The 15,263-nt window shown below is 39.2% G+C and overlaps 1 protein-coding gene across 1 annotated transcript; it reads right to left on the bottom strand.

The window, feature by feature from the left end:
* Positions 1-2,323: 2,323 nt before the first annotated feature.
* Positions 2,324-6,903, bottom strand: lum (lumican). The gene is made up of 3 exons (XM_076721752.1): positions 6,217-6,903; positions 4,282-5,160; positions 2,324-3,900 (listed from the first exon to the last, which is right to left on the bottom strand). Exons 2-3 carry the CDS (start codon positions 5,153-5,155, stop codon positions 3,746-3,748), a joined length of 1,029 nt encoding a protein of 342 aa, XP_076577867.1. The 5' UTR covers positions 5,156-5,160; positions 6,217-6,903; the 3' UTR covers positions 2,324-3,745.
* Between the last annotated feature and the right edge of the window lie 8,360 nt (positions 6,904-15,263).

The raw sequence follows: 15,263 nt of genomic DNA, 5'->3' as shown, positions 1-15,263 counted from the left end.
GGTCGTTTTTGTAGGTCGTTACAAGGGGACATATTTTCAATCTCCATTGATGGGTGTTTTTGTTGTCTTTTACAATACACACTGGAGGGAAGGGATCAGAAGAAAAGATCTGAAAGACAAGCAATTGCATGATTAGAAATCTCATGATTGCTAAAAAGAAGTGTACAATTTAAAAAAAAACCAATTACAATTTGTGCCTTTTGAGAATTTTCTGCTGTGGCTCTCTGACTTTATGGACGTTGATACTGTTTGAAACACATGGACTGATAATGAAAAGCAGATTTTTCAGGCTTTTTCTGATGACGTTGCCGCAATTTGGTCCAGTTGTAGCCTTAATGAATAATACAACACTATGTACACAATAGCTTGTTTTGACTGCAGTTAAATCTCAAAAATAGAGTCCACAACACACAATCTCCAACTTAACTGTGTGTGACTGCATTGTGAATTAGTTCTAACTGTTAATAATAAAAGTTATAAATATTCAAAATACAGACTGCACAGTAACCGATGAGTGTGCGAACACATAGGGTAGCAGTATCGTCTCTTATTCGCACATGCTCATAAATATCTATCTATCTATCTATCTATCTATCTATCTATCTATCTATCTATATATACAGTATATATATAAAACATTCCATATTCAGCCTTGATCCTGGTAAAATGGATGGTACCATTTGGAAAGATGATGCAGGAACCAAAAGGAATGTGCTGATCTTATTGTTTGATTACCCTCTGGCACACCATGAAACACACATTTCTCAGACTCCTCCAATCACAAGAGCACCTCACCCTCATGAAGTGACCAAAAGCATTCAGAAATCACTACAACAATTGTTTTTGGCCTGTCGAGATACAAAACATGGGAACAAAAATGTTTAGCTTTGGTTTTCTGCAGGAAAATAGTCATGCTGATGCAAAACCTTTCAATGACCCTGCGTGTATCGCTCTGAAAGGCGGTTCAGTATTGTCTGTAAAATACAACTTTCAGCAGAGGGTTTTAGAAGAATGACAACAATTTTATCAATATTGACCACAAGTGGTGGCGACGTGCTCATGGAGGATCCCTTGACAAGGCAAATATGCACACTAAAATGCATCTTATTGGAAACAGCCCACTATAGGAGAGTCCTCTCTTAACGAAACTTAAACTGTTTGTATTAAAACTCCACAGGGAAGCTTTACTGAAATAATGAAATACTTTTAAAACATCATGGGACATTTGTGGTTTCTGTCCGAGACAGTTGGAAGGGTAGATTTACACAGAAAATATCTTAAAGCTGCGGTATTGAGCAGAAACCCTGCAACCCCTGCATCCCTCCAGGACCAGCTGTTTTTTTTGCCTCACTCTGCAGCCACATTGAAACATAGGACAGAACAAAGATGATAGGTTCTCTATGTCATTACTGTAAATTAATGACTTGAGAGACACAAAGTGAAATCTGGAGAATACTAGATACAAATTAAGACCACAATGTATGGCTCCATGAAAACATCTGGCCCATGAATGTAAACAGTATATGTGAAACACACCAACAGGTGTTGGAGAATAAATAAACGGATCTTCCATTCCTCTTAAAAGAAAAAAAAAAAGCTTTTTTCCTTTTGTAATCATTATGACTTCATCCTAAAGAGTTAGGCCAGCAACAAAAGCCAGCGCACTCTGCAGAGTAAGCAGCAATCTGCAGCTAATCATGCACTGTCGTAATGAGGTGAAACACATCTTAACTGCTTCAAATACTGTGTTCTCTCTGTGGACAAGACTGACTGCAGACTGTATGGCTTTTGTTTGTTGGCTCCTTTAATTTGGCTTCAGCCCATTCCCAAAAACCAGACTTTAAGAGAGGAGATTTGAATGTTTATTATTACATATATATATATATTTACTATTATTCTAATGTTTTGAACCATTATAGAGCAATAAGATTCTCAGTATTCTAGGAGTGGGTACAGTAAATTCACTGTGAAGTCAGTGACATCAATGCAATGATTTGTAGAGAAAACCCAAAGTTGTTTACTTCATTAACAGCAAAAATGAACAGGTCCCACTTTAACATAATGCATATAAATAGTTTATATTGTGTAAGTAATGTTTTTTTTTTTTTTTTTTTTTTACACCAGCCAAGGAAGTTGTCTTTACTAGGGGCTAATTACTGATTTACAAAGAGTTAATGTAACATTTAACGAATCATATATTCAATATTTTGGAGCCTTAATAAGGGATGCCTGGTTTGAAAGTGGTACAAAATTTCATTTCTAGGCACAATGTTGGCAGTCCTTAACGTTAATTTGGCTATATGCAACTTACAGTTCTGCTTCATCAAATGAGGTGGCTTTATTAATTTGTTTTTCAGGACATGCTAGAAATTAATTAGAGCAGGATTAAAAAGTGATATCATACAAATATGTTGGAAATATAGTTTATTCAACTTTGTTTGGTTTTCTTACAGTAAATCCAAGTTCAAATCCAGTTACTTAGTCAAAGGCCACAAAACAAATCAATGGAATGAAAAATTACCGAAACAGCATGTGATATTCTAACATAACTTCAATCAACATGACACTGCTGCCAAGTTGACTTTGTAATGGTAAGAAGCATTTATTGGACATGGAAAACAACAACGGAACAATGAAAGCACCTTAACTGCAAAAGCTGTAGTTTATTATCAAAGATTGGTACCATTGGTTGCATGCAAGTAATGCAAATGTTGTATACAAATCAGCAATGCGCATGACAGTAGACGGCTAGGAATTAGCTAAAGTAAAGAAACAATGTGACTTGTGATTTCAAGAAAACATTATACTGTAATCTCAAGGTTTAACTGAGTAAAGTCATTTCAAAGATAATAACCAACGTCTTTTAATCATGTGTCATTTATTCTACTTTTCAACACCAAGTACTTCAGAAGCAGAAATTTTACTTTGTAGTTCAAAGATGTCAATGAGTGGGACTTGGCACTTTGAATGTGAGGAAGGCATTCAGTGGAGAACATGAGTAAATAACACTGGTATTTTCATTAAAACCACTTTGATTCATTCAAGATGTGGAAAATGTGACTGCTATGTAACTGCTATTTTACATTTGTTCATCATTTCTCACATTAGGCAGTCCTTCTTTGCTGGCCCTTTGCACAGCAATGGATTAATTACTGTACCCACATTATACTATACATGCTAAACACTGGAACATACAACACGGACAACAAAATAACACTACCATTAAATTGAGACACGGAGCCACAGTTTACTCCATTGTGTCTGTATTCATAATAATCAAATGCAAGTTTGGAATGTTTAACGTGTGTGTTTTACTACGAAAACTATGAACTTTTGGCTATTTACTTTTCACATACATATTTTTTACCTTTTTTTCTTATTTTTTGCCTTCATATTTATTTCAACAATGAGAATATTCCTTCATATCGAGAGCCAAATTTTGAAACACTTGTTTGATGCTTGTTGAATTTAACAATCTGATTATAAGTGTTGCAAAATCATTTGCAAAATTATTGATTGTCTTTCCATTGAATATATCTCAAATTTGCCCAGCTCTTGATTTACTCAAGATATATATTTAATGGATGAAGATACCACTACAGTACCCCAGATTTACATACTACTTATGTGCAAAGACATGTGAGTACTATGAAAGAGGGGATACTAAGACATTTAAATCCAGAAGGCTTTGGGCTGAGCTGCAGATAAGGGGGTTATGGAAAGGTCATGGCTTTGAGGAAGGTCCTTATTCAAACATGATATCTGAAGCAAGGCGCAGGCAGTTGACGTAGTCAGGGGGCATGCTGCTATGTGTGATATTGTTGGCGTCCAGACGCAGATGCTTCAGGCGGGAAAAGTTGATGGGTCCAGTGAACTTGCAGAAACTTGCCAGGTCAAACTCTGCAGAAAATCAAAAAATTGAGAGAATGTTATAGAAGTTGGTAGAAAAACAAAACAAACAAAGGTATCCTGTTTGTTTTCAGTATGTATGTGCTCAGTGGTTTCATGCTACTCTGCTGATTGACAGTAGGTGGCGATAACACTCAAAGAAGCATAGCATTGCACTTGCAGAGGTAGTGAAGAAGACTGCAATGTTTAATGGAAAGGAAGGTAAAAATCATTTTGTTTGACCGAAAGGATACACACAGTGGGCTTCGGCTAAATGTAAACATGTTTTTAGTCGACAGGGCGCCTTTAAGAAAGCTGTCAAATAAGATATTGAACAATGCTTTTTGAAGAGAGTATCATAAAATATCAATAAGATTGACAGTTGCCACTCACTGTTGATCTCGTTGGCCTGGAGGTAGAGTTGCTCCAGCTGCTCGTTGATCTCAGGGATGGACTGCAGTTTGTTGAAAGACAGGTCCAGCTCCACCAGTGATGTCGTATTGAACACTCCAGCAGGGAGTCCGGAGTCCACCAGCTTGTTATGGGAGATCCTCAGGTACTGCAGTGCGGGCAGCTTGTTCAGGTATCCTGCTCCGATACCGTCAATATCGTTGTAGTCAGCATAGAGGATCTCCAGCGAGCTGGGGACTCCGGCTGGCAGCTTCTTCAGCTTGTTGTGTCTCACATCCAGGGACAGCAGCTTCTTCGGCCCTTTGAATGCCCCCGAAATGGCATCAGAGCTCAGCTGATTGTGCTGAAGGTTGATGGAGGTCAAATTCTCCTTGTCACTCAAGAGTCCAGATGGGAACTTGGACATCTTGTTGTGCATGAACTTCAGCTCATCGAGGGACTTCGAGGGAGGGATGATGGGCTCTGTCAGGTTGTTGTAGCTGAAGAATAGCTTCTCCAGGCCTGTGAGTTTGTCGATTGTGCCCTTGGCTATCTTACTGTTGGTAATCTGGTTGTTGTCAAGTACCAGCCAGCGAAGTGATTCAGTAACATTATCAAACACACCTGCCTTGATCTCCTCTATCTGGTTGTTCTGCAGGTACAGGTACTTGATCCCTGTTGGGACTATGGGAACAAACTTGAGCTTGCGGCTGTCACAATACATGGCACTGGGGAAGTTGATCGGGCACTCGCATTCTTGATTACAGTTTGGCCCTGAGGGTCCTAGCATGGAAACAGGCTGGTAGTCGTAGTCATAATACTGGCACAGGGCCACACTGACCAAAATGGCCAACAGGGGTACGCGGAGAGGAAACATGGCTTCTGGGGATCCAACAAAGAGAAGGGAAGAGGGGGCAGGGAACAAGATAGAAAGATTAGAGGGATCAAGAGCAACAAAATGTAAGCTAATAACCACAGAAGTTAGACATAAATGGATTTGTTTCGTTAAGCTTGTGACGTAGAATGAGTGTCAATATGAGCATTTGGACAATTTTCAGGGATTCATTGATAAAGAAAATCAAAAGACAAAAGAGCTACAAAAGAAAACTAGAACTTTTAAATGATTATGCAAAAAAAGATCTACCCCCCCTACATACACCATATCGCCACACCCACTCCCCAGAGTATTATATAATGGGTCAAGAGTTCATGTAAACTGACTGGAGACCAAGACTCCTAGACTCCTTGATTCAATTATCTGTGTCGAGCCACATCATTACAGCTGCAGCTTGGACCAAACTGCAGTGCTCCCAGCACCACTTCATCTATCAACTATGATAGATGGGATGCGTTTCTGCAGAAACCAGCTATGAGAGCAGTAATGCAACACAGATGTTCCAGGAGTACATAATAGATGTGCATACATAAATGTCACACCAATCTTCAACATATGTTTAATGTGTTAAACACCCAAAAAACTGTTCGCATAACACATAGAATAAGGAACTAAAAGCAGATATATAACTAGTCTAGGATCATGTGCAAAATCAATCCTGCAGACAATGCAAAACCAGAATAATTCATTCCAAAAAGTTGAAAAATGCAGACAGAACCTGGATCCAAGTGCAACAGATTGCCTCAAAAGTCTAAAGTTACCGAAATCTTTGAAAGTCCTAAAAGAGCATTCTAGATCCATATAAGCATGAGGGATGTAGGCTAATAGACTATTGCTGGTTTTCCTAAAACAATGTGCAAATCCTCAAACTTCTACCCCTTATTCTTTGCTCCATGCACTGGTATTCTTGCCTTCTCTGCAGCAGCACTAGCCACTGCCCAAAAGCCTAGCAGTGACAGCTGATAATCCCATCCGGAAAACAGAAATAACAAGGAATAATCAAACAGGAAATCACAAATCCATGCCTCCATATGCAAGCTTACCTGAGGTTCTCTCTCTTCGTATGCGTGGGGTGGAGGGCCAGTAGGTAAGAACAGTGTGCTGTTCAAAAACTGGAAGTCTCAGGAGAAAAACACAGAGGGAAAGAAGGAGAGAGGGGGAGGAGAGAGAGAGAGAGGGGAAGATGGAGAAACAGTAAGGGAAAAAAGGAAGGGGGTGGAGGGGGGAGGCTTCTCCAGCAAGCTGGAGTCAGGTCGTCATATAAATTGAAGGTGTCATCAGAATGTCTGCAGGAGCATCATCCAAAAACTGCTGTTCACTAACCAAGAGCAGGTGCAGCAAGGAGCAGGAACATTTCACCGCAAAAAAGCTATAAAATGCCTGCTGTAAGTATTACCTCCACCTTTTCTACCGTTTATCACCTTTACAAACCACCTCTAGTGCATTCTGGTGATTGTGCTCCAAACAAAAACAACGTGTGCACAAGCAAAAACTCAAGCTGAAGTTGGGTCGCCTGTTCGTGGAAAAATCAAAAGAGTAGGAGAAGTGATGTGTGGAAAAATGTGAAACGATCTCTGGCAGCCATTGAATCCAGACGCTGGTTATGAAGACGGATAAATTCAGCTGTACCTCTTGAGCTGTGAATAAGGCATTGGAAAATCTGACAAAAAGGTTACGAGACGGCCAGAGAAGACTTGCATAACACTTGACGCAAACATTTCTTCTGCTCTGTTTTGGACCAAAGGCATGGCACTGTTACTGCAGGTTAAAGCAGATTGCCAATTGATCCCACATGTCTATGAATTATTTTACTTTTCACTCTTGTACTCCCATATTTTTCTTCTCCTCAAGCCCCTCTCCACTCTACAAATAGAGAGACACATGAACAAAAAGGACCAGGGTGGTGTTCCACTTCTATGTTATTTGCAGTTGAGGAAGGGGGGCTAGGGGAGATAAATGGCCAAATGTTTCCCCCATTTGCTGGTGGACGTCCATCACAGTATGTCGGGAATTGACGCCTGGCTTTAATTGGTCGCAGTTGGGTCTGTTACTCTGCTCACATTCTTAGAGACCATCTTGGACGCATTTCTCGGTTGTGGAAAATTTCCACACCTCACATTCTAACTCAAGATATCTGATTTCCCAAGATATGTAAGAATAAAATGCATGTGCCTATTGTGCACATTTTTCTTTTTCTCCCACACCAGATAATCAGTTTAACAAAATCTGAGTCATTCGGCTGCCTTTTTAGAGTTATGTCCTTGCTTGCATCTGCAGGCTCCTTCGACCCACTAAACCTATGGATTTGTAAAGAAAAAAAACACCACCCATTCAGTGTTTTTGATTTGAAAGACAACAAATGATAAATGCTGTATTCAGTTTGGGTTTTAATTTGGCTTTTATAATATATTACTCACTGGATTTCTTGCCTTTTTCCTCATTATTTTTTTCAAAATCTTGGCAAACCTGGTGCAGTAAACTAACAGCACTGCAGGAAATATTGTGAATCATTTTCATGGCCTCCCACGTTTATTTTAACCAGAATACACACATAGGGTGCAACAAAGTGGAAGAGGAATGAGGCATGAAGGGAAGGGTTAGACTTGTGTTGATTGGCCCAGAGGATGCTGTTGTAAAACAGCGTTCAGCAGACTCCCCATGCATCTCCAAAATCTGCTGAATCAGACATGATAGGATTGATTGCACAAACTGTGAGGTTGGAAAAGAATGGAATGTTCCTTTAATGTTGATGCCGTACTTTTCAAACAAGGGAAAACCGTATGAAGACCAAAACAAACTGTTTGCCATTTCAGTACACAAAGCACCTCAAAGCCTCGGTAATGAGAAAGTGTGTGGTAATTTCCAACAGCCAGTCATCTAAGCAAACTTACAGCATCTCAGATTTTTGCCTACAACTATTTCCTGTCAGTGAAGCCCTTTTTGTTTTTTTTCTCTGCCTGTGTTTCTCTTTCTCTGAGTCATTTTTCTTGAGAACTTTGTTTCTGAATAACAGATGAAAGACAACTCCCTTTTTACTCACTCGCATGTCTCTACTGACATACAGTGATAGATGACTTTAGTGTTACAGCAGATGTCTCATAGGCCACAGGAGCAAGTTATTAGCAGTGTGGGGTCAATAGCTTAGAACCCCCTAGAGGTAATTTAACACATGCATTCAACCAACTGAGAAACAATAAAGGTGTTCAACATGAGGCACAAACATTTTAGAATCTCAGCAAACCTTGAAACTCTTCAAATGTTTTCTGGTTTCATTTAAACAAAACCAAACCAAAACGTGGTGATATTGGGTTTATTTTGACCTACTTGCATTAATCATAGTCCTTAAAGTCTTACAGTGGTAATCCTGGAGCACCAGGGCCCTGCTGATTATTGGTTCTAGTTAGCCACAGGCACAATCTGTGACCAAAATGTAAACAGGAGAGTAAATTCTAAACCCTGAGCTGAAACTTGTTTATAGCTGATCGTCAGCATATTGAACATGTGTCAAACATTACTATAACTCCACCATAAAGTCTCCTGATTCTGTCAAAGTTGGTTTTTAAATGAGCAGCGTGCAAACACATGCATAAATCATTCATTCTTAATGATATGGCTCTCTGTCATGTAAAAGGACTGCAGTATATTAATTCCACTGAGAATCAACATCCCATTCGGCAGCTTTCAGCTCACCCATTTTAAATTGCTGGTCTCCATCAACTAAAACAGTGCTGAGTAATGAAACCAAAAGAAGGCAGTCTGGACCCAAAACTAACGGTGTGTTTGAACAGCAAGAGCAAACAGAGGAGTTTGAATCTTCTATTATTTACAACCTGCAGTGAATTTAGTCTAGCTGTAGAGGCACCCTGTATTTACTGTCTTGACACAAACACCTGGTGATTAAACAGTCATGTAACATTTCCAAACTACCTGATGAGGATTGCCTGAACTCTCCATTAAACAACTGACTGGTGCACAGTGGGCTGCTGGACACTGTGGGCTGCAAATGATGCACTGTAGTCGAAATTTATGTCTCCAAATTCACCAAAAAGGTTGCATGTATACCACCTATAAAGTAATATTCAACCTGCCCAGTGCCAAATAGTAGATGTTCAAGTTAAATGTGCGACTAGTCTTTCATTATAGGAAATGAGCCACACCTGGTGCCACATAGGCTCATGCAGCACAGGTGACTCGTTAAGGCTGCTTTCTCTCTTCTCTCCATGTTGGAAGGCCCAGATCTCCATGCACTTCAGTCTGTTCAGCCAGAAATGACTTGAAGAGAGATCTGTGGCACAGGATATCACCAAATACTTGTTGCCACATGGGAGGGAGTGGCTATCTTGCTTGCTATTCACCCTAGAGTTAATACTGCAGTGACCCCAGCTACTTGGGCAAGTGATTGCAAAATTGTGCACACAAATTGTCCATTTAAACTTACACGAGTAGATTATCTGGCCACCTGGGAGCATTGCAACAAGATGTAAACAGGAGAATGACATTATTGCCTTGTAAAGTTGTTGTGGTGAACAGTTGCCAATTTTCACATTCATCAGATGCAGGCTGACATTAGCGTTCATTTGGAGTTGGGTCTCTGGCCACCTGGCAAAAATTAACTCCTGTTGAGCTCATTAGCTGCTAAATGCTGCACAACGTTCACCAGCCAGTGGTTAACTTTGTTTGTTTACTGTTTAGTCTTGCTAATGAAGCTGTTTAGTACTGCTGGAAATAGCCAATGAGAAGAGTGAGACTGAAACAAGATCCAAACTGTGAGAACATAAAACCAAAACAATGAATGCTAAAATGCACCATAGAGCTGAGGAGAACTGCAGAATTGGGTGATAACGCTCTGTGGGTTCATCACTGTGAACAACACCTTTCGTGTTACGCATTTTATTATGAAACTATTGATTGAAGGAGTCACTATGTGCGCAACCATCTGTTCTTATACAGCTTTCCATTGGTCCAGACACAGTTCAGGTTTGTGCTCTTCATCAGGAAACTGCCCACAATATTTATTTCCTTGAGGTTGGAGTGATTTTACCACTGTTACTGGCAGTGTTTTTGTGTGAACCCAGACTTAAGCTGTTCCAGACTGGAGGCTGGAAAACAGACATTTTGTCATTGTGCTTAGTCACTGCGCTTCTCCTTGAATGTGTTGATGTCTGCCTTATGCTCTCATATCCTTTCCATTGGGCCAGACGGCAGACATTGGCTTTCAACGCTGGTTTCGTAATACTTTGTTTGTACTCAAGTGTAACTTGTTTAATTTCCCTGTAGTAGTGCCAACTAATGAATTATATTAGAACATAAATTCACAGATAGTACACACATTGTCTTGGGATTTCTTCATTGATGTTCTTTTTACATGGTACAAGTAGAACGGCCAGAAAACATACAGAATATGGAAGAACAAAAACATAAACCTGCTTCCCATATATTTTCTGAGTGGCTGATCCAGATAGCTTTCTTCTTTTTCATGCATTTCTTTTAAAAGTCAGTTTGCAGCCCCACCTTCATTTTTTCTTTTCACTTTGGTGTGTTTACTGGTTGCAAGTAGTTGTTGCATTGATATGTAAAACTAAGTCTGCACTTACCAAAGCAAGATTACAGTTTTAATGTCACAATTTAACACAGAACAATAAGGGGTGTCCTTGTGCACTAGAAGTTTAGATGCTGACCATGCAATTCCACACTCTCAGTATTATATTGTATAAAATCCATGGACAGGTTTTTCATGGTCATGACCTGCAGAGAGTTTTTCTTACTTTTACAACAGGGATGCTAAGGCCAATGTCTAACCTTAATTTAAGTTGATCAACAAAGCAGAAAATGGATGAAAACCATTGGTGGTGCTTGGACATCATGAAGCGGAGGTTGAGTGGAGTAATGTGTTCTTTAAAAAATTTTATTTCATTTTAACTATTCGATGCTGTTGCATATTGAAATGGATTTCTAATAAATTTGGGACATAGCACAAGACTGACTGAAAGTTGTTTATACTTGTGTACTTTTTGTACAAATGCAATGAAAATGGCAGGATATGCATATTTGTGCTTCAAGAGGTTAACTTTAGACAAAACCCTCAGATAAAAGAAAGCGGGGGCTCTGTACACACAATCCACACTATGCCCTTCATCTGTAACTTGCCCAGAATGTTTGTTTTTTTGAGGGTTGGTTGGTTGCCATTAACTGTGTTCCTGGCAGTGTTTTTGTGAAGTGAAACTGTTCCAAACTGATCTCATTGTGGAGGCTGGGAAACACACATTTTGACATTTTGCTTCCTCCCCTAAAATGTGTTCTCAGTGGCTTTTAACAATGTTTTTCTCACAATTTATTTGCCCTATTACAGTAATTTTGTTGAGGGTTGTGTAATAGTGCCAAGTGATGGACGACATCCTTGAACAAAAAAGTCAGAGGTCTGGGCTTCTGAACTGTTCTAAACCCACTCATGTTTCAAATCTGACTATTTTCTCTGCACAGATAAAGAATTATGTTCAAAACAAAGCAATTTTGTTAAAGACCTATGCTAGAATATGTGTTTTGTTAACATGTGGTGTTAATCTGTGCATGGTCTGCAATATATTTGCACAGTGTTTCTAAAAAGTGAAGCGTGCGTATAAATCTTTGGTAATGGCTTCTGTTTATAAACAATAAACGGTTGCATAACAAGAAAACAGCCATGGAATTCTACCATTAGGAAATTCATTTTCAATTAATTGTAATCCACGGCAAATGAAAGTCAGATAACTAATAAGGTAATATTAGCTTAGCAACCATAGCTTGGCATGGTAAGTGTGTTGGATTTCTCCACATGCTGAAGTGGTGTAGATGGACTGTAGTCATACTTGACATTTAAAAGATCATAAAAAACAAAAACAAAAATACAGAAGTATAGGCCTAAAGTATGCAAATTGTGTTTTTTTTTTTTTTTTTGCAGGCACAGGTTATATTTACAGCCACTATGTTATAAGATCTGATCTGGCATTTTTACTCATAGCCTACACGCTAACTGTCAGTTAGCCTAACTGGCTAGCTGTCATACTACTGTTGGACTAAGTAGCTCTACACTGTGAAAAGTGAACAACGCTGTTTCTTTAGTTGCATGTCTTCTATATGGATCATTAGCTGGTGAGCATGTTGATATTTTGCTCAGGACACGCAGCTTTAGCCTCAGTCTTTTAGCGCGGTATCTAGATGTAGACATCAAGAGCATATTTAAGACCCCTTTTATGTTATTCTTGTCTTAAAACAAAGCAGCTGTTAAGATACTCAGTCAGAGACAGCATTTTCAACATACCCATGGAGCTAGCATAAAATACTAGATCGCCTCCACCAGCTGAACGATGCTAACCACATCTGTCCTTTCACCCTGCAAAATGGATGATTGCTGGGAAGAAATTACAGGCCTGCTTTTGTCATCCTCGGCCCCTTCGCTGTAATCTATATGATTGATATTTTCACGTCGCTCACACTGACCCTATGCAGCATTTATGTTATACTATATGTCACTAAGGCATGAAGGTTCATATGTTCAGTTGTAGATGGACCATTATCTTTTCTGCATTAGGGGAGGCTCTTTGAACTATACATTCTTTTTTTTTTTCAAGTAAAAAATTTCTGCCTCCCTGCAAGATTTACAGGACTAGTGAATCAACACTTGATATATATATCATATATCATAGATGAAACATAAAAGATAAAAACATTCTTCCTTGTCAACACTTCAGACAGACGGACACATTCACATAAATAAGAGCACATGCACATGCCCTGACAGAGGTAGTACACAGATGGAGATCCAAGCAAGCATATTAGCAAACAGGGATATTCTTGGACTTCTTGGCACAGACACAGAGAGGCTTCTAATAAAATCTCAGACAGCACCCAGACACCACCTTCTGTTCCTACCATGTGGCCATGTGGTAAGCACTGTACTTAAAACAGAGACTCATCCCAAGGCAGGCCAAGTGTTTCCCTCACCTTGTCCCGCATGGGCTCGCATGTGCAGTGGACCGGCTCTAAAATCAGACGGGAAGATCTGCTTAACACAACACACCTCCGTTCCTCTATGTTTAAATCACTTACCTGTATCACACAAACAACCTTTGCTCACAATCCCTTTAAGGAATTAAGGGATATACTGTAAACTACACCAACTAAAGTATATTGTTTCCATATAAAAAGTCTCATATGCTGTAATTACACGTTACATTAACACATTGCTATGATGTTGATAGGAGGATTTGAGTGACGAATTTAGTATTATATTGCAGGTACAGTTGTCAGACAGGTATAAACAAAGGTTGTGTGTTAGCTACATTTGATGAAGTTTGGATTTGCAGATTGAGCTAACCGTCTGCATAAACCTGTGACATCTGCTTTTCAGCAGGATCTCAGCGGTCTTTGCTTTTGACATGGTGAAGCAGCTCAGGTTAGTTTAGTTGCATAATCACCACATGGCAGGCACTGCACCGACACACGCACACACACACACACACTCTCACATGTGCATATGAAAACACACTAAGCTATGAGTTCATGTGCAAATATGGTCCACATTAAGTCGATGGAAACATATGTGCAGACCACTGACTGTCTCAAAACTATTTCTTATCAAATTTTAAATCAAATGTGTAAATCTTCTTACACATGAATTGAAACCTTGAAGACGCAAAACTACTCAATCCCCATGCACCAACACACATTAATACTGGCAAAGGGCCTGAAGCAATAATGGTCAAGAAGATAGTTGTCTGTTCTGGAGATCAAGTTGCACCATACTCTTGCATGTGTGTGCTTTCAGGGGGGAGGGAAAAATAATAGAAAGTGCTGTACTAATAACCACCACATGGGGGCAACAGTTGCTGTACTGAACTGACTGTGCGTTGCTGGGATGAGCGCCAGCTCTCAAACACTGATGCTTTTCAGTCTGTCCATGTCTAAAAAAAAAAAGACCCAAGTCGTATCAGAGAGGAGGATTTTGAGCCAGTCATAACTCTTTTTTTCATGGCTTCTTTTTCGGGTAGGGTGTTTGCATTATTTGTAATTTAACTCCACAAAGTTAGCATTTTAATTGCAGGAGGGAGTTTACAATGGCGCCCCAAAAGAGACAACTTTCACAGTTTATTTTACCAGTTAAACTGATAAAACAAATGAAAACTCAAGTATATTTTTCAGTCTTAACACACATCGACTCATTTACCTATTTTTACCCACAGCATTTTATCTATTTGCCCCATTTTCCTCACAACATTTTTGTTGTAGCTTACATAATACTGACAACTGTTTGATTGGGCTCAGTGTGTGTGTGATTTTAGTGGTGTAAACCAAAAAAAAAAAAAAAAAGGTTTAAATAAACAGTTGACAGCAATCATGCACTGATTGCACTGATGCTTTTCTAGTTTTTGCTCAGTTTATAAAGAGAAATTCAATCAGAGGACATTTTTTAATGTTTCAAGGGACAAACATAACATAAATTATTAACCATGGGACATAGGACCAGAAAAAGGAAAAAACAAACAAACAAACAAACAAAAAAAAACCAGTCAAAATTATGGCTTATCAATGCATCTACTGTCATCAAATCACATAAGATAAGATATTCCTTTATTAGTCCCACAGTGGGGAAATTTCCAACATGTTATTGTTATTTGTCACTTCTGAGCCTCCATACATCATAATTTAATGAAAAAGTGGTCAACAAACGCACAAAGTGAGAAAAACTAGATTCTTATGAGACACTGACCATTAGACACTGTAAAACCTGCTTCCTGAGGCAGGGGTCTTAACCGTTACGTGTCTCAAGGGAGTTCCATTTCTTTTTTCTTCAACGTAAATATTCCCATTACAGTCTTTTAAATGACTGAGGGATTAGGAATTACTGGTGCCTCAGGGGCCAGAAATGGTCCTTGTGCAAATATTTTTTTTTACCTCAGTCCACAAAACCCATCAATATAAGTTAGAAGCTGCACAGGCAGCAAATTAATCTACCGTGAGTTTGAGTTTTTAACTTTCTTTGGACCCTCCACCGAATGGTTTTCACTTACTGTGGGACCTGGATGTTTTGGTGCGAGGGCTCAGTGATTCCAAT

Source organism: Chaetodon auriga, chromosome 22 (assembly GCF_051107435.1).
Source record: "Chaetodon auriga isolate fChaAug3 chromosome 22, fChaAug3.hap1, whole genome shotgun sequence".
In the NCBI taxonomy this organism is placed as follows: domain Eukaryota; kingdom Metazoa; phylum Chordata; class Actinopteri; order Chaetodontiformes; family Chaetodontidae; genus Chaetodon; species Chaetodon auriga.
Note: the sequence above shows the minus strand (reverse complement) of the source record. Positions and strands in the feature narration are given on the sequence as shown.